The sequence below is a fragment of the Staurois parvus genome, unplaced genomic scaffold (genome assembly GCF_062004578.1).
Source record: "Staurois parvus isolate SC_StPar_1 unplaced genomic scaffold, SC_StPar_1.0 ptg000018l, whole genome shotgun sequence".
Lineage (NCBI taxonomy): Eukaryota > Metazoa > Chordata > Amphibia > Anura > Ranidae > Staurois > Staurois parvus.
The window spans coordinates 782,716-805,631 of NW_028317814.1; the positions used below are offsets into that span (position 1 = coordinate 782,716).

Here is a 22,916-nt window from a genome sequence, read left to right on the forward strand (position 1 = left end):
AGATACTGCTTTATCCAGCTGTACTGGGTGAATCCCTGGGAAGGGGATCCAGTGTCTGTCACTTTAAATAGAAGACCGTCCCAGGTAGCAAGCTAATTCAGTTTTCCACTACAGTGGGATGTGTCTGGTCCGGGGAGGATGTGTAGGTCTACTCACTCAGTCCTCTGTGACCTAGAAAAATTTTAAGACCGTTTATCATTTTCCTTTCACTTCACAATTATGTGCCACTTTGTGTTGATCTATCACATAAAATCCCAATAACATACATTTATGGTTTTGGTTGTAACATGACAAAATGTGGAAAATTTCAAGGGGTATGACTACTTTTTCAAGGCACTGTAATTGTTGCAAGTCAGTAGATCTTAGGGACACATTTAGGAGTTCAGATTTAGTAACATTAACTTTAAAATGGCTGAATGTGCTGAATCTTTGAAATTTGAGGGAAGGGAAATATGGAGGTGCGTCACATATATTAACAGGTCATCAGCGAACAGAGCCAATTTTGAGTGGAGGTGTCCTACTGGGACATAAGCTGATCATTCGGTCCAACCATGAATCATTGCCCGGGACCTGCTGACAAAACCCGACTGTGTCTAATCACAGAGGGAATCGGTGGGCGGAGGCATGCATGCCTGCCCTGTACCTGGAAGAGGCCAGTGATGTACATGTACATCGCTGTGCCTGTACAGGCCACCTATCCATAGTACAATGTTTTCAGGAGCCTTGGACCAGGATGGAGAGCGGGAGATGACTGAAACACATGCATGCCTTGATCTTTCTTGTACTGAAAGAAACCGGACATGACAATGATTTTGTTATTGCCAGTTTCAAATCTTCCATTTACTGGTGGGTACAGCCAGGGGAGCATCTAACTGAGCAGACCAGTGCTCAGACAGATGTTGTGAAGGGTAGAGGGAGACATTGGGGTCTAATAGACCCCTAATGTCTCCATATAGAGTACCCGTCACCTGCCCAATGCTATCATATGGGGGTTTATTAACTCTTTGTGATGGCAATAAAGTAAAAATAAATAGCTAAAAAAGTAAAAAAAAATAAAAAATTATAATAGATATATAAAAAAAAAGCTATGTATTTTTTTTAAATTTGCTGTAACCCCTGTTGCCTGCAAGGCCAAGGGTTTACATGTGTATGTAAATGGATATTATATTTTGTTTGCACTAAAACTCATTTTATTATATTTTGTTCCTAAAATTTGCGTTTGATAAACACATTGTGCAAATATCATGATACATAGAAAATTGCAACTTTTTATTCTACAGGGCCTCTGCTTTCAGAAAATATGTTTTGAGGGTTTAAAGCGGTAGTAAGCTTTCCCCCCAAAAAAATAAACATTTTGCCCCTGCAAGGTAATATAATGTGCTAGTATGCATCACATTCTAGCACATTATCAGGGAGTTATCGTAACTTAAAATGAAGCCCTCCAGCAGCATGGTGTACTTTGTCAGCAAAAATGTTTAGGTAGGTGGTACATGTCAAGTAACATCTACATGAATGGCAGGACCAAGGTTTTCCGCAGAATATTGCCCAAAGCATCACACTGCCTCTGCCGGCTGGCCTTCTTCCGTACTGCATCCTGGTGCCTTCTCTTTCCCAGATAAGCAACGCACACACAATTATCCATCCACATGATGTAAAAGAAATGTGATTTATCAGACCAGACCACCTTCTTCCTTTGCTCCATGGTCCACTTCTGATGCTCATATGTCTATTGTAGGTTCTTTTCAGCTGTGGACACAGGTCAGCTTGGATACCCTGACCGGTCTGCGTCTACACCGCCCCATACACAACAACTTAAACAAATGCCCATTTTTTTTCTGATTTCAACGCATCAACTTACTTCATGGACTTGCTGCCTAATATATCCCACCAACTTCCAGATGCCATTGTAACAAAAATGTTACTTAATGTTATGGCTGATTGGTATATACAGTATTTAGCAGCTTATATTTACTAAAATAATTGAATTTCCATGTTGTGTGTACTGTGGGAGAGCGGATATAGTGAATGCAGGGTCCTGGGTTTAGTAACTCTTTAAGGTTGCTTACCAATGTAATATACAGTGGATATAAAAAGTCTACACACCCCTGTTAAAAATGCCAGGTTTCTGTGATGTAAAAAAATAAGACAAAGATAAATCATTTCAGAACTTTTTTTGCACCATTAATGTAACCTATAAACTGTACAGCTCAGTTGAACAACAAACTGAAATCTTTTAGGTGGAGGGAAGTAAAAATAAAAAACAAAAATAACATGGTTGCATAAGTGTGCACACCCGTAAACTAATACTTTGTTGAAGCACCGTTTGATTTTATTACATCACTCACTGTTTTTGGGTATGAATATATCAGCATGGCACATCTTGACTTGGCAATATTTGCCCACTCTTCCTTGCAAAAACACTCCAAATCTGTCAGATTGCGAGGGCATCTCCTGTGCACAGCCCTCTTTAGATCTCCCCACAGATTTTCGTTTGGATTCAGGTCTGGGCTCTGGCTGGGCCATTCTAAAACTTTAATCTTCTTCTGGTGAAGCCATTCCTTTGTTGATTTGGACATATGCTTTGGGTCATTGTCATGCTGAAAGATGAAGTTCCTCTTCATGTTTAGCTTTCTAGAAGAAGCCTGAAGGTTTTGTGCCAATATTGACTGGTATTTGGAACTGTTCATAATTCCCTCTACCTTGACTAAGGCCCCAGTTCCAGCTGATGAAAAACAGCCCCAAAGCATGATGCCACCACTATGCTTCACTGTGGGTATGGCATTCTCTTGGTGATGTGCATTGTTGTTTTTGCGCCAAACATATCTTTTGGAATTATGACCAAACTGTTGATTTGGCCACTCCTAATGACGTTGCTATCTCTCTGATGGATTAGTTTAATTTTTGAAGCCTTACAATGTTTCACTTGCATGGACAGCTCCTTTGAACGCATGATGTAGGTTCACAGCAATAGATTCCAAATACCACACTTAGAATCAACTCTAGACCTTTTACCTGCTTAATTGATGAAGAAATAACGAAGGAGTAGCCCACACCTGGCCATGAAACCGCTTTTGATTCTATTGTCCAATTACTTTTGGCCCCTTTGAAAAAGGGGGGTCGACTACTCTTAAGAGCTTCCTCCAATTAGGATGTACATACCCTCAAATTAAAACAGAGAGTGTGCACTTTCAGCCCATATCCATTATATAACTATAGCTTGAATATGTTTTGGTAAATACTTGAAAAAACTAAAATTGTGCCTGTGTCCAAATATATATGGACCTACAGTGAAGAAAATAAGTATTTGATCCCCTGCTGATTTTGAATGATCAGTCTAAAAATCGAATGGTAGGTGTATTGTAACACTGAGAGACAGAATAGCAACAAAAAATTCAAAAGAAATGCATGTCTAACAAATGATGCACTGATTTGCATGTTTATGAGGGAAATAAGTATTTGATCCCCTTCACAAAACATGTCTTAGTAGTTGGTGGCTAATCCCTTTTTGGCAATCGCAGAGGTCAGACGTTTCCTGTAGTTGGCCACCAGGTTTGCACACATCTCAGGAGGGATTTTGACCCACTCCTCTTGGCAAATCCCAAAGTTATTAAGATTTGGTGGCTGACGTTTGGCAACTCGAACGTTCAGCTCCCTCCACAGATTTTCAATCGGATGAAGGTCTGGAGACTGGCTAGGCCACTTTATGACCTTAATGTGATTCTTCTTGAGCCACTCCTTTGTTGCCTTGGCCGTGTGTTTTGGGTCATTGTCATGCTGGAACACCCATCCACGACCCATTTTCAATGCCCTGGCTGAGGGAAGAAGGTTCTCACCCAAGATTTGTCGGTACATTGCCCCGTCCATCATCCCTTTGATGTGGTACAGTTGTCCTGTCCCCTTAGCAGAAAAACACCCCAAAGCAGAATGTTTCCACCACCATGTTTGACAGTTGGGATGGTGTTCTTGGGGTCATAGGAAGCATTCCTCCTCCAAACACGGCGAGTTGAGTTGATGCCAAAGAGCTCGATTTTGATCTCATCTGACCACAACATTTTCAACCAGTCCTCCTCTGCATCATTCAGATGTTCAGTGGCAAACTTCAGATGGGCCTGGACAAGTGCTTTCTTGAGCAGAGGGACCTTGTGGGCACTGCAGGATTTCAGTCCTTGTCGGCGTAGTGTGTTACCAATTGTTTTCTTGGTGACTGTGGTCCCACCAATAGCAATCATGCCCACAGAGATGGACATTGTTCAACCATTTTGCTCCAAACCCTCCATTTTGTAGATCCTTCTCCCCCTCTTGGATCATCCCCTTCCCTCTCTGAGAGCCACAGTGACATTTGGTCGATGTGTGTGTTGGAAGTGTCACAGGCAGGCCAGAGCACAGCAGGAAGCTCCGAGCTATAAAACACCTCTGAGCTGGGCGGTCTAAGAAGCTGAGCAACCTGGCACCTCGTAAAAGGATAACCCAAGCCTGCCCCTGAGTTCAAAGACATTCCAGAGGAGTAAGAAACTAGATAACACTTTTAAATCCATTTTTCCCCTATGTCTCATATCTTGGAATATGAGAGACTTACATAAAAACCAGGCATATCTTCAGATTGGCCATGAGAGGGCAAACAGTTTGATATGTCACTCTCCTTGGCTGGAATATATAGGAAAGCAGAAAATTACATCTCTTGAACCATTCAAGTATGTATTTCATATCTAACCGTTCCTCAGATGCATATTAATCTACCCGTGGGTGGAATGTTACTTGTGCCTAGGAAAAGTTATGAGCCAAAATATGAGCTAGGAGAGATTTTGGTCTCCGCCCAGACACCCCTCCCCAAATGAGGCATTGGTCCTTGGCTCCAGAGACACCCCCTGTTGGGGGACAACAAAATAGGCTGTCAGGCCTAAGAGTGCAAGTTGAAGAATTCTCCCGTTTAACATCAGAACCAACTTGGGAGACGGTGCCCTTTTGCTCTGAAACTTGATCTGCTTAACCCAGGACTTTTGGGCAAGTACTTATCTACCTAAACTTCTTTCTGTTATCTGTTTGCTGTGTTATTGCTTTCTGTATAAATATAAATATATATATATATATATATATATATATATATATGTTACATCTTTTTTCTGTAAATATTTTTATTGCACCCTTTTGACCTTTTTAGTAATAAATCTTTCTTTCTGAAAGTGTTGAACTATTGTTTCTATAGCTCTTTCATGCAACTTACGAATTCCTGCTGCTGAAGAGCGCTACTTTGTGTGTTTGACCCTCTGTATAACCTGTCTGCGGTGACAGTGGTATACGGACGTTTATTTCAACCATCCTAGTGTTACTGCTGATATTGCCGAGTTTTCTCTTTCTCTGTACAAAAAGGAGGTGGTGGCAGTGTGAAGGGTTAATTGCGTAATTAACCTGACCCAGTAACAATCACACTCAGGCTGCCGGTACATCAATTTGTGGTCCATTAGCTGGGAAATCGTTGTGCAGGGTGCAGCTGGGCATGGTATTGTTACGCACATGACATCGCGGTTTTAGATTGGCTAGTCCTTCGGTCACAAGTTTGGTGAGAAGGTCAGGGGTCTGATGCCGCGATCGTCACACCAGCTGCCTGAAGATCATTGACAAAATCCTCACGTGTAGTTCTGGGATGATTCCTCACTGTTCTCATGATCATTGACACTCCATGAGGTGAGATCTTGCATGGTGCACCAGACCTAGGGAGACTGACAGTTGTTTTGTGTTTCTTCCATTTGCGAATGATTGCACCAGCTGTTGTCACCTTCTCACCAAGCTGCTTGGCGATAGTTTGTTAGCATAGTCCAGCATTGTGTAGGTCTACAATATTGTCCCTGACATCCTTGGACAGCTCTTTGGTCTTTGCCATGGTGGAGAGTTTGGAACCTGATTGTTTGATTGCTCCTGTGGACAGGTGTCTTTTATACAGGTAACAAAATGAGATTAGCAGCACTTCTTTTAAGAGACTGCTTCTAATCTCAGCTTGTTACCTGTATGAAAGACACTTGGTAGCCAGAAGGGCTCGTTCACACTAGGCTGTTTTGCCAACGCTTGCCAAACGCCCCTATAGCGTTTGGCAAGCGTTGGTCCGGTGTTTGCGGAGCGTTTTTAACGCTCGGCAAACGCTCCGCAAACGCCGCATGCGCGGTTTAGCGGCAGTTGCTAGGCATTTGCCGAGCGTTAATAACGCCCCACAAACGCCTATAATGCATTTGAGTGGTGTTACCGCTCCGCAAACGCCCCGCAACCGCGTCGCAACCGCACCACAAACGCCGGCCGGGCGTTTGCGGAGCGGCACCATAGACGAGAATAGGAGGCTTCAAAGCCTCCTGACTCGACCAGAGGCGTCCGTTTTGCCGCGACGCAACGTGACGCGACGCAAACGCTCCTGTTAGAACAGCACCATGTGCTGTAATGTGCAGAATTGGCGTTAAAAACGCTTCCCAAACGCCTCTCTGCCGCCTGCACACAAGGCTAGTGTGAACGTAGCCTAACTCCTGCTGAATGACAGGGGATCAAATACTTATTTCCCTCATGAACATGCAAATCAGTGCAAAATTTGTTAGACATGCATTTCTTTTGAATTTGTTGTTGCTATTCTGTCTCTCAGTGTTACAATACACCTACCATTCGATTTTTAGACTGATCATTTCTTTGTGAGTGGGCAAACATTCAAAATCGGAAGGGGATCAAATACTTATTTCTTTCATTGTAACTGTATACCGGTATATATGTAATACGTTCAGGTAATGCCATTGTGTGGTTTTGAACTAAATGCTTTTAGGTGCAGCCTCCAGAATGCTAATTGGTGAGACTTTACATTTATTTATTTGCTACACAATGCCTTTTTATTAGGTTGTTGTAAAATATTACAGCTATTATCCATTGTCATCACAGAAAGGAAGTAAAGATTCTAATAGTTGCCACACCCTAACCACGTCATTACAAACATCCAGGGTGAGTGTCCAAGTAGATAAACTCTTTGGTTATGATCAGCTTTATCATTGTGAAACCGAACTGCTAAACATTTTGTTTATCATGCCCAAATAAACCTGTTCAGAGAAATTAAGGAGAATTAGAAATTTAGCTAAGCTCTGTATGCATACATCACTCAATGCCTGTACATACTGCTAGCATCTCAAAATATTGCAAATACTGACTGCACACAAGGTGTTCAGGGGCTCCCAGAGTTCTAAAGAGCAATGTTTCAAGATGTTAATACTAACAGCTAAATCATATATGACATGGTATCAAAACGTTTTGAGACTAGTTTTGTAACATAGCAGCACAAGGCTATGTGCACAGACACAGGGAGCACTGACCTTCATAAGTTAGTGTGCCAATAGACATCGGGAGCTATGCAACTTGTGCTATTCTGACCACGGGCATTACTAGGGTGAGGCTGTGTGGCAACCGGAAGTGACGCAGGAGCGTCGGAGATCGAAGGCCGGTGGTGGTGAGAGCACTGTTCCGGCTTTCCTCTCATAGAAAGCTTATGCAATTAATATCTTTGGGCTTTAACATTATTTGCGTCCTGTAAGTAGTATTCTACTGTGGTGAATAAATGGTATAAATGGTACTGCACCATGTGGGGTTATCTCGTTTTTTATCTTCTATATGATCTTATATGAGTGGAGTATTGGAAGGAGGATTTTTTTGCCTTGGCGATCGGGAACGGTTATCCTAGAATTCCAGTGCTGCAAGTTGGAGTGAGAATTACTTCATCTACTCCTTGGAAAATGATTAACCAAAGCTCAGTGTGCCGACCATGAGAGTGGGAGGCAACACTATTTGGTGAGTGCACACCTGAGAGGGGAGCACCACACATATATATAATTTTTTTTTTTGCACAGGTTTTTCATGTGGTGATTATTTGATGAACTGAATGATTTGTTTCTTCTTGGAATAACATTAATTATATATGATCTTTCCACATGGTGATCACTTGATGGACTGAATTATTTGGACCAATCAGTGATCACATGAAGAGTAGTAAGCAAGATGTCACTTCTGACATCATTGCTTACTACGTGTGAAATCTGTGAATGATCACAGAGGTCACATGGTACAAGGCTATTCACAACAGCCTTGTACCATGTGACCAGCTGTGACCAATCACAGCTCACACGGTATTTCTCAATAGCTGCAAGAATGCAGCCAGAGAGAAGGAGAAATTATTGATTTTACATCCTTTATGGCTGTAAAAGCAATCGGTGTAAAAAAAAAAAAAAAATCTTCATCACCCCCTCACAAGTAGTACAGTGCAGGGGCGGACTGACCATTTGGAAACTCGGGGGAAACCCGAGGGCCCGGGGTCAGTAGGGGGCCCCATGAGATGCCCCTGGTACCCTTTTCATAGGCTTTTTTGTTTGGGCAAGGACGCAGGGGCCCCATTATCCCCTATTGCCCAGGGGCCCCATGAGTTGTCAGTCCGCCCCTGGTACAGTGTCACTATGGTGACACTGTACTGCTAAGGTGACAGTATGTTAAAAAAAAACAAATTAAAAAAATTGTTTGAAAAATTATAATTTTTGGTTATAAATTAATTTGGGTTTTTTTTTTACTAAAAAGATAACTTTTGGCCAAGATTTATGAAAAAAGATTATTTGCAAACTTTTATTAAAAAAACACTTTTTTTCAAAATTTTTGGACTTTTTCATTTATATAGCAAAAAAAATAAAAATCCCAGTGGTTAATAAATACCACCAAAATAAAGTTTTCTGGCTCAAAAAAATGCTAAAAAATTCATATGGGTACAGTTTTGCATGACCGCGCAATTGTCATTCAAAGTGTGATAGCACTGAAAGCTGAAAATTGCCCTGGACAGGAAGGGGGTAAAAGTGTCCGGACTTGAAGTGGTTAAGAAAAACTGAGTCTGTCAATGTGAGATTAGAGAGCGAAGACTGAGAAGACTGAGCCTGTATCGCATGCCGTAGCTGAAGATAACGATAAAAATGCTTATGTGTAAATGTAAATTCAATTTGCCGTTAAGATAAGGACTTTAGGATTGCCCCTGAAGACAGCTGATATACAAATTTCAGGCCTTGATTCCTCCAGTTGTCAAAAACTTCCAGTTTAGCCAGTTCTACATATTGCAGATTATTTCACAAGGGAGTACAGGAAAGAAAGCTGGTAATATGAAAGGACGCTTTTACCGTACTCCAGACGTGCCTCAAGAGGTCTGCAGTTGGAGCCGTGGATGGAAGGACCAGTAACCTCATATGTTTAATATTTTTTTGGCCAATGTTCATGTCATTTAATAAAGCCACTCTTGTAATTTACACATCTCTTGTACAGCCAGACAGGTGACAATCCTACATTCAGCAATATCACCTCTCCCCCTACAGCATGTACATTGGACAATGAGGAGGCATCATCCCCACTATCCAAATAGCGAGGAGGTGGTTCGGGGAGGAATAGAGTGATTTTCCTAGCTATACCGAGGTGTGTGATTTTTCAAGACTAGCTGAATGAGTTTCTTTGGCATGTAAACCAAAATGGGTCCAAATGCCCATCTGTGCATATTAACATGCAAACTATGGTATAGATATTTTCTCATTTCTGTTATAAAAAATATCCAATAAACTCTAATTTCATCATGCATTTAGGCCAAAATGTATTTTGCTATATGTCTTTGGTAAAACAAAATCCCAATATTAATTGGTTTGTGTGAAAGTTATAGTGTGTACAAACTATGGTATAGATACTGGAATTTACACCATTTTTTTTCTATACGGCACTGCGCTAGTTTAACTAAACATTGCACGGTCATGCAATATGGTACATAAATTAAATTTGTAATGTTTTTCACACAAATAGAGCTTTCTTTTGGTGGTATTTGATCACCTCTGCGGTTTTTATTTTTTGCAGTATAAACAACAAAGACCGAAAATTTGGGAAAAAAAAACAATATTGTTGGTGAAACAATATTTTCAAGTAGTCCTCCCTGTAGCAGTAATCCTGCTATATGTCGGAGTTAAAGTGGTTAAAACCTGCCTTTAGTGCATGTTGATGTATGATGAACACATGGGGTTGACTTACTCAGGTCCCTTTCACACGAACGTTCTGATTGGTTCAGCCTGTCCGTTTTTCTAAAAAGTGCCTGTCCGTACTTTCTGAAAATGCACCAAACCCGCAGGATATAATAGAAATATAAGGCTCAGCACAGCTAGACCATAGGAAAGCCTCAGGTGCACTGCGCTGCACCCGCGCATCAGTGTTAAAGCAGCCTAATAGTTGGTAACTCTTATAGGTGCTAATATGCTCATTACAAAAGTGCAGTGTATGTGTTTAACCGCTTTCCGACTGCCTTATAGCAGAAATACTGCTACAGGGCGGCACGGGTGCGCAAAATCACGTATATATACGTGACTTTGCATTTCTGGGTAGGGGGCGCACAAGAGATGTGCGCACGCCCTACTCGCACCGCCACTTGTGGCTGTCAATAACTGGGTCCTGGAATTTACACCATTTTTTTTCTACACGGCACTGCGCTAGTTTAACTGCGCAAGTATACTAATGTGAACGCTGGTATAGTGCTGACCTGATCAAAGATATTGATCTGTTCAGACACTATACTAGCACTGGAGATTTATTGTGTATGTGAGCGTGTTCCTGGCAATCAAGGAGATAAATGTGATTACTGGTGTACTGACGGGCAATCTGACGCTATCTGGGAGGGGCACGAATCACGTATATATACATCATTTTGCGCACCCGTGCTGCCCTGTAGCAGTATTTCTACTATAGGGCGGCGTGGAAATGGTTAAACACGTCCAGTAAAAAAAACTTTAAAAATCTAATTTCGTCATACATTTAGGCCAAAATGTATTCTGTAACATCTTTGCTAAAAAAAAAAACCCAATATGTGTAAATTAATTGGTTTACGTGAAAGTTAGTGTTTACAAACGGCGGTATAGATACTGGAATTTTTTTTTTTTTTACTAATAATGGCGGCGATCAGCGACTTGTAGCAGGACTGCAACAAGCATTCTGACACTAGGGGGAACTGACTTGGTGTCACTGACATCCCCAGTGACACCAATATAGTGATCAGTGCTAACAAAAAAAGTACTGACACTGTACTAATGGCAATGGGCAGCAAGGGGTTAACATGAGGGGTGATCAAAGGTTAACTGTGTGCTGGGAGTGTGCACAGCCATCCAGAGCAGTGTGCCCGAGCTGACGGGGAGAACTGTTAGTAAACAAAGCAGCCCTCCTCCCCGTCAGTGATTGTCAGTAATCACTGGCCAGGACCCAGTTATTGACAGCCGCAAGTGGCGGTGCGAGTAGGGCATGCGCACATCTCGCGTGCGCCCCCTACCCAGAAATGCAAAGTCACGAATATATATAGGTGATTTTGCCCACCCGTGCCGCCCTGTAGCAGTATTTCTGCTATTAGGCAGTCGGAAAGCGGTTAAACAACACATACACTGCACTTTTGTAATGAGCATATTGGCACCTATAAGAGTTGCCAACTATTAGGCTGCTTTACAACTGATCCGCGGGTGCAGCGCAGTGCACCTGAGGCTTTCCTATGGTCTAGCTGTGCTGAGCCTTATATTTCTATTATATCCTGCGGGTTTGGTGCATTTTCAGAAAGTATGGACAGGCACTTTTTAGAAAAACGGACAGGCTGAACCAATCAGAACGTTCGTGTGAAAGGGGCCTGAGTAAGTCAACCCCATGTTTTCATCATGCATCAACATGCACTAAAGGCAGGTTTTACCACTTTAACTCCGACATATAGCAGGATTACTGCTACAGGGTGGACTCCCTGAAAATATTGTTTCGCCAACAATATTGTGTTTTTTTCCAAAATTTTCGGTCTTTTTTGTTTATAGTGCAAAAAATAAAAACCGTAGAGGTGATCAAATACCACCAAAAGAAAGCTCTATTTGTGTGAAAAAAATGACAAATTTCATCATTCTCCCAGACTGCACCTCTCAGCCTTGGCACAGTCACTTGCCTGGAGCTTGAAGACTGATTTTTATTGCTGAATGGTAGAGCTTATTTTCAAATATACTTTTCCTGTCATTTGTGAGAAGTCAGACATCTGTGTGCAGTTACTTTAAGGTCCACTTGAAAGCCCCAATCAAGCCTCAGACCATATCACCTACATATAAAAAATAGTTTCAAAGTGTATATACCTTTGTAGTTATAGACAGAACCCTGTCAAGTCTCTGCCATTTCTTGGTGCGCCATCATAGGAAGCTGTTTCCTATGGGGGCACAACTGTAGGCTCACTTCCAAGCTGGGCTGTGTGCATCCATAGATGAACACAGTGCAGCTCAGCCCTGCCCCCTCCTCACAGGGTTTAACATTTTAACTAAGATCTTGCTTTCTCCACCACATGGGCAAGGAATCTATGGGCAGCACAGGGGCTAAATTGTTAGCACTTCTGCCTGACAGTACTAGGGTTTTTGGTTCGAATCCCAGCCATGACACTACCTGCCTGGAGTTTGCATGTTCTCACTGTGCCTGCGTGGGTTTCCTCCGGGTACTCCAATTTCCTCCCACGCTCTAAACACATGTTGGTAGATTGAATCCTGTCTAAATTGGCCCTAGTATATGTATGTATGAATGTAAGGTAGTGACTTTAGCTTGTACGCCCCTTAACCTCTTGGCACCGGCCGAACGCAAATGTGCAGCCTCCTGGCGTCTGGGCCTATATGCCAAGCAGCCGCACATTTGCATTCTATTAAAAAATTGTGCTGTGAGCGCGCGCCCTGCGCACTCCTAGCACACCTGTCCGGTACTCACGGAAAGGTCCCGATCTCCTCTTTCGATCAGAGACCTTTCCTGATCGCCTGACTGCCGTGATGGCGTGTCACATGACCCTAAACCCCACCCCGCCTCCCGGCTTCTGAAACCCTTAAAGGACCGGAAGGCACTGGCGCCAAGAGGTTAAGAGTTAGGAACTGATGTGAATGTATAATACACAGTATCTCACAGAAGTGAGTACACCCCTCACATTTTTGTAAATATTTTAATGTAAATTTGCTGTCCCCTCAAAATAACTCCGCACACTTAACCACTTCCCGTCTGGCCCATGTACATAAACGGCTGGACGGGAGCAGTGCAAAAGTGGGTTGCCGTTCATTATTTTCATCCTATGCGCACTCCTTGGGAGCGCGAGGCACCACAATCCTCCGGACACAGCGGAACACCGATCGCTGTACGGGACCTCTGTATGAGGTCCTGATCATGTGATCACTGATTGGCCAATCAGTGATCACATGAATAGTAGTAAGCAAGATGTTACTTCCTGACATCATTGCTTACTACTTGTGAAATCTGTGAATGATCACAGAGGTCACATGATACAAGGCTATTCACAACACCTTTGTACCATGTGACAAGCTGTGACCAATCACAGCTCTCACAGTATTTCTCAATGGCTGCAAGAATGCAGCCAGAGAGGAGAAATGATTGCTTTAACAGCCTTTATGGGTGTAAAAGCAATCAGTGTAAAAAAAAAAAAAATCTTCATCACCCCCCAGTGTAACTATGATGATACGGTATTGCTGGGGTGACAGTATGTTAAAAAAAAACATAAATAATAATGTAAAAAAAAAAAATTTTGAAAAATTATAATTTTTGGTTATAAACTAATTTGGGTTATTTTTTTTACTAAAAAGATAGCTGAATACATTTTGGCCAAGATTTATGAAGAAAGATTATTTGCCAAATTTTATAAGAAAAACACTTTTTGGACTTTTTCATTTATATAGCAAAAAAAAATTAAAAATCCCAGTGGTGAATAAATACTACCAAAATAAAGTTTTATCTGTCTCAAAAAAATTCAAAAAATTTCATATGGGTACAGTGTTGCATGACCGCGCAATTGTCATTCAAAGTGTGACAGCACTGAGAGCTGAAAATTGCCCTGGACAGGAAGGGGGTAAAAGTGTCCGGACTTGAAGTGGCTAATGTCTAAACCACTGGCAACAAGAGTGAGTACACCCCTAAATGCAAATGTCCAAACTGGGCCCAAAGTGTCAATCTTTTGTGTGGCCACCATTATTTTCCAGCACTGCCTTAACCCTCTTGGGCATGGAGTTCACCAGAGCTTCACAGGTTGCCACTGGAGTCCTCTTCCACTCCTCCATGATGACATCACGGAGCTGGTGGATGTTAGAGACCTTGCGCTCCTCCAACTTCCATTTGAGGATGCCCCACAGATCCTCAATAGGGTTTAGGTCTGGAGACATGCTTGGCCAGTATATCACCTTTATCCTCAGCTTCTTTAGCAAGGCAATGGTCATCTTGGAGGTGTGTTTGGAGTCATTATTATGTTGGAATACAGCCCTGCGGCCCAGTCTCCAAAGGGAGGGGATCATGCTCTGCACTCCGTACTCCTCACCTGGTTGCCAGCACACACGCTTGACACCATCTGAACCAAATACATTTATCTTGGTGTCATCAGACCACAAGACATGGTTCCAGTAATCCATGTCCTTAGTCTGCTTGTCTTCAGCAAACTGTTTGCGGGCTTTCTTGTGCATCATGTTTAGAAGAGGCTTCCTTCTGGGACGACAGCCATGCAGACCAATTTGATGCAGTGTGCGGCGTATGGTCTGAGCACTGACAGGCTGACCCCCCACCCCTTCAACCTCTGCAGCAATGCTGGCAGCACTCATATGTATATTTCCCAAAGACAACCTCGGGATATAGCGCTGAGCACATGCACTCAACTTCCTTGGTCGACCATGGTGAGGCCTGTTCTGAGTGGAACCTGTCCTGTTAAACCACTGTATGGTCTTGGCCACCGTGCTGCAGCTCAGTTTCAGGGTCTTGGCAATCTTCTTATAGCCTAGGGCACAGCTCTCAAACTGGCGGGCCCTCCAGCTGTTGCCAAACTGCAAGTCCCATGAGGCATTGCAAGATTGACAATTACAAGCATGACTCCCAAAGGCAGAGGCATGATGGGACTTGTAGCTTCGCAACAGCTGGAGGTCCGCCAGTGTGACATCCCTGGCCTAAGGCATCTTTATGTAGAGCAACAATTCTTTTTTTCAGATCCTCAGAGTTTTTTGCCATGAGGTGCCATGTTGAACTTTCAGTAACCAGTATGAGAGTGAGAGCGAAAACACCAAATTTAACACACCTGCTCCCCATTCACACCTGAGACCTTGTAACACTAACGAGTCACATGACACTGGGGAGGGAAAATGGCTAATTGGGCCCAGTTTGGACATTGTCACTTAGGGGTGTACTCACTTTTGTTGCCAGCAGTTTAGACATTAATGGCTGTGTTGAGTTATTTTGAGAGGACAGCAAATTTACACTGTTATACAAGCTGTACACTCACTACTTTACATTGTAGCAAAGTGTCATTTCTTCAGTGTTGTCACATGAAAAGATAGAATCAAATATTTACAAAAATGTGAGGGGTGTACTCACTTCTGTGATACTGTATATGTAAATTACTGCGTAAATTGATGTATGTAAAAGAAAATCCCAAATTTTGGGTTGTCCCCAGGAAAGTAATTTAGAGGGGACATTTTCCAATGGGGACATTAGTTCTGGTGACCTAGGGGTCCCCAAAGAATCCCCTTAATTTGCAGGTATTTCCTCTCCCTTCCTGTTTGGCTATGGTACAGGAAGTGAAGGGAAAACTCTCCAATGGAACACACATGGTGGAAAAAAATTTGGCAGGGGTTATAACCCTCCCTTACTCTACCCAAAATGAAAAAAAAAGTTTTACCTATAGTTCTACTTTAACCGGTTCCCTGCCGCCTTATAGCAGAAATACTGTTACGGGGCGGCAGGGCTGCGCAAAATCACATATATATACATGATTTTACATTTCCGGGTAGTTCCATACGCTGCCCTACCCGCGCCGCCATTGGTGGCTACAGCTGTCGGTCACTGGGTCCCAGTTGGCGATTTCCCGCAGGCACCCGGCGATTGCTGAGGAACAAAGGCATTGATGAAACAGGAAAAATCTGTGTTGAGAGATCTGTAAACAACACAGATCTCTCAACACAGATTTTTCCTGTTTCATCACGGCCTTTGCGGACTTTCTTTATTTGAAATCTTATGATGTACGTTTTTTTTCACTAATTGTTTGAAATTTTTCACTGTTTGTGACTTTGTTAAGCGCTGCACTTTATATGTACGTTATTTTTGATTGCCTGGCATTGAAGTGTAGTGTTCAGCTGCTATTTATTTGCACTTTAGGGTCCTCTCACACAGTCACGTTTTTTCAAAGAAAAAACGGGCAAGTTTACATCCATTTTTTCATCTGTTTTTTTTATCCATTTACATATGTTTTTCATCCGTTTAGATCCGTTTTTCATCTGTTTTTGGTCTTTTACATCCATTGACATCTGTTTTTCGTCCAATACAGGTTTTTTTGCGGAAGAAAAATAGGGTTTTCTTCTGTTCAAAAAACGAATGTTAACGGATGCAGACATTAACGGATGTAAAACGATGTTCATCCGTTTACAGCCGCAAGTCCATAGAAATACATGGGGTCTGTTTTTCATCCGTAAACGGACAGATAAAAAACGGACATACGGAACACGCATGTGAAAGGGGCCTTATACTCTTAGCGCAGATTTATATTTTAAATTCCTACACATCTCTCCCGTCAGCACTGACATAGCAGAGCAATACAAAGCAGTATGTTTCCCTAGTAAAACGCACACAGCAGTTAACCCTTTGATCACCCCAGATGTAAACCCCTTCCTGCCCCGTGTCATTAGTACAGTGACAGTGCTTTTTATTAGCACTGATCACTGTATTCGTGCCACTGGGGATGTCAGAATTAGTGCCCCCCAGTGTCAGAATGCCTGCCGCAGTCCTGCTATAAGTCACTGATCGCTGCCGTTACCAATATAAAAAAAAAATTAAAATTCCAGTATATATACCGCCATTTGTAGACACGATAACTTTCACATAAACCAATTAATTTACACGTATTGAGATTTTTATTAGTAAAAACATGTAGCAGAATACATTTTGGCCTAATTTTATGATGAAATTTGATTTTGTACATTTTTTACTGGATGTTTTATAGAAAAAAGTTCAAAATATTTTTTTTTCAAAACTGTCGGTCTTTTGTTTATAATGCAAAAAAATGAAAACGCACAGGTGATCAAATACCAGAGAAAAACTCTCTTTTTGGGAAAAAGGACGTAAATTTAATTTGGGTTCAGCGTTGCATGACTGCGCAATTGTCAGTTAAAGTAACATAGCACCATATCGCAAAAAATGGCCTGGTCCGGAAGGGGGGTAAATCTTCAGGAGGGCAAGTGGTTAAAGGATAATTAAACTTTTTGTTTAATTTAGGATAGAGTGGACAAGGATTAGAACCTCCATCAGGTTTGTATTGCGGTCTGTGCCCCAATTAGGGAGATTCACCCTCTATTTGTCCTGTTTACCTCAGAAAAGTAAAGGAGGGGAAATCTTCCAATGGGGACACTAGTTCTGGTGGGTCCTCAAGGAATCCCCTTATTTTGCAGGTATTTCCTCTCACTTCCTGTTTGGATATGGGACAGGAAGTGAAGGCAAATCTTCCCAATGGGACACAGATGGCAAAAAAAAAAAATTGGCAGGGGTTATAATCCTCTCTTGTGCTATCCAAAATGAAGAAAAAGGTTTTGCTTATAGTTGTACTTGAAGGGCTTGTTCACACCAGGTGTGGTGCAGGCGTGTGAGCTGAAACGCGTCACATTCTGCAGATGCACACGGGTGCCACTGTTTCCTTTTGCCATCCCCCCACATCTGGAAAATGTGCGTTTGCAGCCATCAACACGCATGGTGCCGCCAACACGCATGGTACCAACACGCATGGTGCCGCCAACATGGTGCCAACAAACATGATGCCGCCAACATGGTGCCACCAACAAACATGAGGCCGCCAACATGGTGCCACCAACAAACATGGTGTTGCCAACACACATGGTGCCATCAAACACGCATGGTGCCACAATACTGTGTGGTTTGTGATGCGATGTAAAAAATAAACATCGAAATGAAGGAGCCGCCCGAAACGCATGACATGGAAACACACTCTCGTCATGGCCTGATGAGCCCTGAAGTGTACCTAAGGACAACGGCCAGGAGAAGGATTAGGACACGTGGCAGGTGACTGATGTTTCCATCCCTATTAGGGAGATTCCCCCTATTGTTTTTTTTTGCAATCACTGTAAGTGAAAGAAAATCCCAAGTGTTGGGTTGTTCCCAGAACAGGAACAGAGGGGAAATCTTCCAATGGGGACACTAGTTCTGGTGACAGCCTGGGATTCCCTCACTGTGCAGGGATTTCCTCTGACTTCCTGTTTTGGCTGTGGGGCAAGAAGTGAAGGGAAATCTCCCGGATGGGACACAGATGGCAGCAGAATAAAGCCCACCACTCGTTCACAATGGATGTCAGTTTTTCCTTTAATTGGGCCTCCAGCCAAGGCTCAGCACACGCACTCTCCCTGCCTCATCCTGTGTCCAATAGAACGGATCCCGTCCGAACAGACCCAGCAGCGATGACTATAATAGCGGCAGCCAATGAGCTTCCAGGACTCCCAGACACATGACCATGTCAGTGCGCGGCGGGCCATGTGACCGCACTCGGCTTCCGTAGGCAGAGTGGGAGAGGAAGGAGCGTGTGCTGATCTTCCCGGGTGACGTCTCCCCATGATGGCTGCTGCAATGGCGGAGCAGGAGGGCTCCAAAGGCAGCGCCCGGAACCGGGGAGGAGTGCAGCGTGTGGAGGGGAAGCTGCGGGCCAGCGTGGAGAAGGGAGACTACTACGAGGCCCACCAGATGTACCGCACACTCTTCTTCAGGTATGGAGCGGACATCTCTAACGTTCCAGACCTTTCCAGGGCCCTTGCCTCCAGCCAAGCGCTGATTGGCCGCTGGCGTTCTGGTTGCTAGGGGGAGGCGGGGCTTATGTCAGCCTTATCATTTGACTGGCTGGCCGCCTTGTCCATCTGCGGGAAGTCCTCGGTTAACCCTTCAGCTCCCAGCAACTGGTGATTGATCCTGCTCGCTGATTGGCTTGTGTCTTCTAGTTGCTATGGTGGGCAGATCCTTCTTGGCTGCACCTGGGCCTGGGAGGATTCCTGGGCTGGTTTGGGGGCTTTTCATGAGCAGCCTGTCTGTGTGAGGAGTGAATGGTGACAGCTGCTCCCAGCAGGGCCATGGCAGGCCATATGTGTCAGTGTCAGGGGGTCACACTTGTCTCCTCTGTGGTGTATGGAGCCACCCATCCACACAGGCCTTTCCTGAGGAATCCCCCCGGGATCAGCCCTCCTACATCCAGCACCGCACACACTCCTGATCAATGGGAAATGGGTGGACTGACCCATGTACAGCCTCACTGCTGCTGCCCGACTCTGGGATCACCTGCTGTGGAATGCAGAGCTAACACTTCACATCCTGCAAGCAGGTCTGGGGCAGCCTACTGAGTCCCCATCAAAGTACACAAAAGTCAAACCAAGCTCCAGGCATAAAAATGTTTAGTAAAGCATGCTTGTTATACTCATTGTGGAACCTAAGGGGTTAATCAGCATTGTGTAAAAAGGCTGTTTGATCCTGTCTTCTCTTATCCTCTCCTTCTAGTGTCCCCCCCTTATCTCCTGATAAAACATATCATGTAAAGTCACTCTGCACATGCTCAGTTTGGTGTGTATTGCTAGAGAGGTTTATTTTTTTTTTCTCGGGAGAGCGCATGTGACTAGCACAGGGCCAGTCAACACTGTCCAGACAGGTCAGGGGTTCTGCATCCTCCTAGAGCAAATTGAAAACTCCTGCTACAAGCTTTAAGCAGTGCTCTGCTGGACACTGATAGAAGTCACAAGACTGCTCTAACTGCTTATGAGAATAGGTATTTAGCAGTTTATATTTACTAAAATAATTGCATTTCTGTGTACTGTGGGAGTACAGATTTAGTGAATGCAGGGTCCTAGGTTTAGTAACACTTTATAAATATTTCTCAGTAGCCAGAAAGGAGAGAAATCCATTCTTTGTGAACCAAATGCTTTTGCAAACCCAGATATTTCTTTGTAAAACCAGCAGTGACATCGTTGCTGTGCATAACCTGTGTGGAGAACAGGGCTCTGGGTGGGATCCAGTATGCCCCACCCACTACAGGCTACCTACAGAAAACTGAAGGGGGCGGAGACAAGACCAGTCACCCTACACAAGGAGAGGAAGCAGCAGTGATCGGTCCTTATTAAAATGTTCCTCAATAGTCATAAAGTGGAGAGGGCTTAGGACACCTGTACGTTTATATTACGGCCTGTGTCCCTGTTAGGGAGATTCATCCATCTTTGTCCTGTTTATTGTTGTTAAAAGTAAAAGTCCAAAATTTTGGGTTGACACCAGAACAGGAATAGAGGGGAACTCTTCCAATGGGGACACTAGTTTTAATGACACCCTAGGATTCCCTCACATTGGAGGGATTTCCTCTCACTTCCTGTTTTGGCTATGGGTCAGGAAGTGAAGGGAAATCTCTATATTAGATATAGATGGCAAAAAAAAGACCTTGACGTAATTGGAATTTTGGGGCTGCACTATCCCTTTTTTCTTTTTCTGTATTTTTGGCTTTCTGAAGATGTCTGTTTTTGTGCCTTTTTTATATATGCAAAATCTTAATAAAAGGTGATAATAAAAAAAAAAAAACACATGCACACAAAAAAACTGACCGGTTGTAACCCTCCCTTCTTAAAGTTAAAGTGGTTGTAAACCTCAGACATGAAATATGAACAAAGCATATCCCTCTATAGTGTGTACCTGTCTCAATCCAGAGCACTAAGTGTCATCTCTGTCTGCTGTGTCATTCCTCTGCTATCAGCATGAGTCCCTTCTGACAAGTTTTTTTGACCCCAAGAGAAAAATGGTGATGGACGCAACCTCCAGCAGATTGACAGCCTCAGCTCTGTTCATGTGAGCTGTGTGGAGGTGTGTCTCTTCCTTCCAATCAGCTCTCAGAGCTCATGTCACTGAGCTCTGCAGTGTGTAACTCCACCACCTTTTTTTCTTAACACTCAGACACGCTTTATAAATTCAGCACTTTAAACGGTTGAAGAGAAGGCTGCAGACAGACAGGTATAACTTATGTAGGATGATTTGTTTCATCTCTGTGTATCACCTGAGGTCAGTACTGGGTATAGGAGAGGGTTTACAACCACTTTAAAAGAAACCATTTTGTCTTTAGTTCTACTTTACAATACATAAATCCAGTTTGTGTCTTCCACATATCTTACCTTTTGGGAACCTAGTTATTACCTGGGAAAGTTAGTGACCTCATCACAGTGCTGCAAATGGCCAGTGAAGGGAGCAGAGCAGTGGGTGGGCTTGCTGCAGGGGGGAGGGGGCAGATACCAGACCAGTCACCCTGCATAAGGACAGAGAGCAGAAGTGACTGGTCTTTATTACAGGAAGCTCCTTCACAGGGGTAAAGTTTCACATTGGATTACTGCACAGATCTCAAAGAAATACACAGATGACAATATTCAAGGAAGAATATATATGATTTGCATCTAGATAATATTTGCTTGCCTCAGAGTTCAGCTAAAATCTGGGATAAAATTAACCCCCTGTACTCCCCCTCTGAGATTGCTTGTTTGAAGGGGAAAAAAAATAACTTTCTAAACTCCCATAATCACTTACCTGAAGTTGTGGTCACATGGTCATCCAGTGCTTGAGTCCCTTTCCTGTCTTCTGAGCATTGTCACAGCTGCCTGAGTGACTTGAATGATTCCTATTGGCTGGCCCACAGAGGTGTTCTCTCAGGTTCCAGAATGCTGTTGATGTCAGACCTGGAGGCACGAAAGGGACTGGATGCCACGGGTTAATGCATGGCACTGGTGTAGTGTTTCCCGCAGACAGAAACATCAGCAAGGGACATGGATGGGGGTGAGCTTAACTGAATTCACCAGGCAAAGAAGATTGAACATCTGGCAGGATGGGTTAGGGAGGGGAAATTATAGATGTTCAGTTGGACTTTAAATACTTGCCTTAGGTTTTCTTTCCCATAAACTTTTTTTTTTTATTATTCCCTTGCAGTGTTCCTTTGAACTTGCTAGAAAATTTGATGATTCCTGGAAGAGCATGATTGTGGGGGACTGTTTAGTCCTCTGTTGCCCAACCTGTGGCCCGATGACCACATGCAGGCCTTTAGTACTTATTGTGTAGTCCTTGGCCCTCAGCAGGTAGTAGCGGCTGCATTCATTTGTAGTGGAGCTGTAATGACAATGATCTCTAGTAGTCTCATGGAACATTTCCCCAGTCTGTAAAGATCTCCTGCAGCACATCTCCATCCTCTACTAACATGCCACTGGAGATGCAGGTGTGGTAGTCACCAACAATCTTCTGTAGCACTACAGTGTGAAATATTGTTACTGGCCATCAGTGTTGAGAGGTAAGTATGGGGATGGTCTCCACTGGTCCTGCATTGTATGCAGTGTTGAGGGCCCCCCACATTTCAGAGCAGGAGCAGAGAAGAGGACCAGTTCCTTTGGGACCAAAGAGTAATATAAGTATTCATTTGCTTTACACCCTTCTAGACTAGACATAAGAATAAGTAATAATTGCAGCTTCCTCCAAAATAGATGACACCTTCATCTCCAGTGACTGCCTGGGTGTAGCTTTGCTCTCTGATGACAACACTGTTGCAGTAATAGAGCACATGTTCAAAGCAGCCTCTCCGAGCCCTGTATTCAGAGCACAAATAAAACCTGAGGTTACATCAATCTGTAGGTCATCCCCTCTGTCCTTATCCATGCTTATACATCAATCTGTAGGTTGTCTCCTCTGTCCTTATCCATGATTATACATCAATCTGTAGGTGGTCTCCTCTGTCCTTATCCATGCTTATACATCAATCTGTAGGTTGTCTCCTCTGTCCTTATCCATGCTTTACACCAGTCTGTAGGTGGTCCCCTCTGTCCTTATCC

At 43.4% G+C, this 22,916-nt stretch overlaps 1 protein-coding gene across 1 annotated transcript in view; it reads left to right on the top strand.

Annotated features, from left to right (window-relative positions):
• The first annotated feature begins 18,578 nt into the window (after nucleotides 1-18,578).
• Nucleotides 18,579-22,916, top strand: part of GET4 (guided entry of tail-anchored proteins factor 4) — a 36,605-nt gene continuing 32,267 nt past the window's right edge. The window contains exon 1 of the mRNA XM_089681869.1: nucleotides 18,579-18,800. Within this exon, the coding sequence (XP_089537995.1) occupies nucleotides 18,649-18,800 (152 nt within the window). The 5' untranslated portion in view covers nucleotides 18,579-18,648. The remainder of the gene's footprint in view (nucleotides 18,801-22,916) is intronic.